The sequence below is a fragment of the Wasmannia auropunctata genome, unplaced genomic scaffold, assembly GCF_000956235.1.
Source record: "Wasmannia auropunctata unplaced genomic scaffold, wasmannia.A_1.0 LD336078.1, whole genome shotgun sequence".
NCBI classification, from domain to species: domain Eukaryota; kingdom Metazoa; phylum Arthropoda; class Insecta; order Hymenoptera; family Formicidae; genus Wasmannia; species Wasmannia auropunctata.
In genome coordinates, this window is record NW_012026812.1 from 72,343 (window position 1) to 76,110 (window position 3,768).

At 25.3% G+C, this 3,768-nt stretch overlaps 1 protein-coding gene across 1 annotated transcript in view; it reads left to right on the forward strand.

Moving 5' to 3' along the window:
• The window catches only part of LOC105448745 (E3 ubiquitin-protein ligase Su(dx)), a 22,246-nt gene extending 21,603 nt beyond the window's left edge, over positions 1 to 643 (forward strand). Inside the window, 1 exon segment of the mRNA XM_011687486.1 lies at positions 215 to 643. Coding sequence (XP_011685788.1) covers positions 215 to 387 — 173 coding nt within the window. The 3' untranslated portion in view covers positions 388 to 643.
• Positions 644 to 3,768: the final 3,125 nt, after the last annotated feature.

Consider the following 3,768-nt stretch of genomic DNA (forward strand, 5'->3'; position numbering starts at 1 on the left):
ATTGATAATATATGAAAATGATAATATGTAGATTTATTCCATTTTATAAATGTGGATTTAATAAGAACGTTTATAAAAAGATTATTAACTGAAAAATGAACTGATTAATATTATTTACTGATTTAAGCTATGAATTAATAATTAAAGTTTGATAATGATATGGATTTTGTATTATTGTATGATGTGTTGTAATGTATATGTGTTGTAATTACAGGAAGCAATGGGCCACAAAGATTTTGTATAGAGAAATTCGGCAAAGATACCTGGCTACCAAGGTCACATACCTGTTTTAATAGACTAGATTTGCCACCTTACAAAAGTTACGACCAATTAGTAGAAAAACTGAATTACGCAATTGAAGAAACGGAAGGTTTTGGCCAAGAATAATCATGAACATATTAACTAATGATTAATGTGGTAGGTACACAGCATTTGTGTATGACTAATGGATGATAAAAACAAAATTTAACATAGTGTCGCAAACTGATGATAAACGATTCTATGCTATATTCGAAATCTGTTTGGGGCAGCTATAATTAACATTGTAAAAGTTGCAAATAATTGAAGATGTGTATAGATATATTGTTCCAAAAAATTTGTATGAAATATCGTAAATTATATGCAAATAATGTAATAATCTATATCACTCGATTATAATTTATTCCAACATATTTCATATTTTATCGACATTTTTAACCATAGACATTGAATAGAACGTTAATAAAACATGAAATTTATAATAAAATTAACAATAATATAAATATACACGTAAAGAAACTAGATAAAAATGTAAAATTTAATGTTTCTTTGTAGTATACAATATTTACACACACACACACACACACACACACACACACACACACACACACACACACACACACACACACATGCGCAGAGAAAGTTCCAAAATTTTTGAGAATAAAAATAATATAGCAAAGATTCTTGGAAAACTAAATAATAAAGGAAAAAAAAAAAAATATATATATATATATATATATGCCATTTCTTATTGCGAGCAGTAATTTTTAAGATAAAATTGTTCAATCAAGATCCAATCTACGAATTAAATAGTTGTTTGACCATGAACCGTGAATACATAATTTAATAATTATTCAGACATTGTGGAAAAAATATGTTATATATTTTTTGCATATACGTAAAAATGTTCAGTGTTAATCTGACACGTGTTATTTATTGTTTATTATCAGTAAATTAGATTGCATATTTAGATTGCATGACATTTAATGATATTTCAAAACACGGATAATCCGCAAATTTGCGTAGCTCTTTTCTGAAGAAAACATCCGTAGAAGCCTGAAAAAGAATTATAGTATTTTTAATATATTTTTTTCAAAGTTTCTGAAGTCAAAAACTTGAAATTCCAAATGACGGACATATAATCGACGTTAAAATGAATGAAAAATGCAAATGTTACTCAATTTTCATTGAATTTAGGTTTTTTTTTTTAATTGAAATGATTTTTTTTTAATATATAATATTTTATTACATGCATAATATTTTATTTCATAAATGCTATATTAATAAAAGCACATGTTAGGTACTTCGTCAGGTTCTCAGGTCATGTTAGGTACTTCTCTTTTCCGTAACTGACAATGAAGTTGTCAGTACATTGTCAAATAGTTATATAATTTTTTATTAGTCTCCTAAATTAACTATGGCGTTCACATAAGTGTCTGCATAACTGATAAAGTTAAATCGCAATTTGCCTGGTCTGTAGTTTCCGGTAGAGTTTTTAAAACTTTAGGATTATTTACTACATCACTTATATCTGTTAATGAATTTCTTCTTTTCCTTTTCTGAGCCTGACTATTCGGAGTATAATTTAAGTTTTCAATTTCACTTTTATTATTTGTAGTTGATGCTTTTGCTATTTGAAAATCAATTTTTTCAAAAGCATGTTCGTACAATACCACATAGTGTATGTAATATCAATCGTGAATTAACGTTCATGAATAAGTATAACAAAAGCAAATTTCTAGCTCATTACAGTCATATTGCTAGTAATGCCAAATTTTAAAAATTATTTAAATTACAATTTATTCCAATGTAATAATATATAGAACGTAAGTAGAACTCGAATAAATAATTGCAATCTAATTGTATATGTGCCATGATTTATTATACATATGTTAATATATATTTATTATAATTTCTTTTAATCTTTTTTAAAATTTATTCATTTTTTAACTTTAAGTCACTTTAAGCCACAAAATCTACTGCTCAAAATAAAAAAAAATGATGACATACTTTTATTATTTAATTTTTAAAGAACTTTCTTACTATTTTAATTCACATATTTTGGAATAACTTGTATATACAGAGTGTCTCAGAAAAAGGACAATCTCTCACGAGCATACAAATTGAATGAAAATAAACTATAATTCTATAATTTTTTTCTACGACATACCAATGCCGCGATATTCGTCTTCAACTTGAGATTTTTGGAAAGCATTTTTTTTAAATAACTCATACTTTCCGTATTGTATAGCTTGTAATAATTATTTTCATATTAGATAAACATTTTTAAAATGGTGCGAGAATTTTAATATTGTAAGATACGTAGGAAAAATAGAAGTACCGAGAGACGAGTAGTTGTGTGACTCAATGGCTATCTGAGAAAGGGAAAGACTTGGGTTCAAATCTCGACAGTATCCATAAGCGCCCTGATACTTTTCGTGTTATCACCTATAATACACAAAACTATTAATTAGTTTATTAAAGTTATCAACATTGAAAATTGCAATTGGTGCGTCATAGAAAAAAAGTTCATAGAAACTTATAGGGTTATTTTAATTTAAACTGTGCTAGTGAGAGGTTATCCATTTTTTCCGAGACACTCTGTATAATGTTTTATAGATGGCTAACAATTTTATGTTTTATACTAGGAAGTTTAGAACGGAAATGACTATAATTATATCAATATATAAAATATAGCGAATATTAATAATTATACTAATTTAGATACATTATGAATATTTGCTATATACAAACGGCCAATTTTATTGTAGAAAGAAATTTCTGGATATTTTTATTATCGGATATATATTCCTCACATTTTTGTATTGTCATTTATTAGAAGAGACTTATTGACACCCTGCATATTACCTCACAAATGAAATTACCTAAAAATATATTAAATATTTTTTGCTGTATTTATAACAATGAGGTAAGAAGGCATCAGAAATCCTGCGATTGTAAAATTGTGCATTTGTTTATAACTAATATTTTATGTATATAACATAATCTATGCAGTATGAACGCGCAATTATTTACATGTATTACTGCATAAAAAGATACATAATGTATTTAATATTATTTAAATATCCATAAGCTGCTTGGATTTATTAAGATTAATCAGGGTGAAACATTTATTTAAGTACCGAACAAGTAAAATAAAAATACATGCTTACAAAATGTTGAATATATTGCTATTACAGTAATATATTAATATTTATAATAGCATTTTGTTTTTTTATGTTCTCTTGTATAATATTAATTCATATAAATATATATTTATAGGTAATTTGAATTCAGTACTTTATCGTATGCATCTATTGTTTTTCTTAAATTTTTTTATTAAAAAAAGACAAAATTTCATGGAATTAAATTTAAAATTCGGAAAAAATGATGTAATTTGGAAACTATATGCACGATTATGAAAATTTTATGTATAAATTGAATTATATTTGTTGTTGCCTATACAAAGAATTGTGTGATCAATATTTTTATATTTAATATTATATTTCG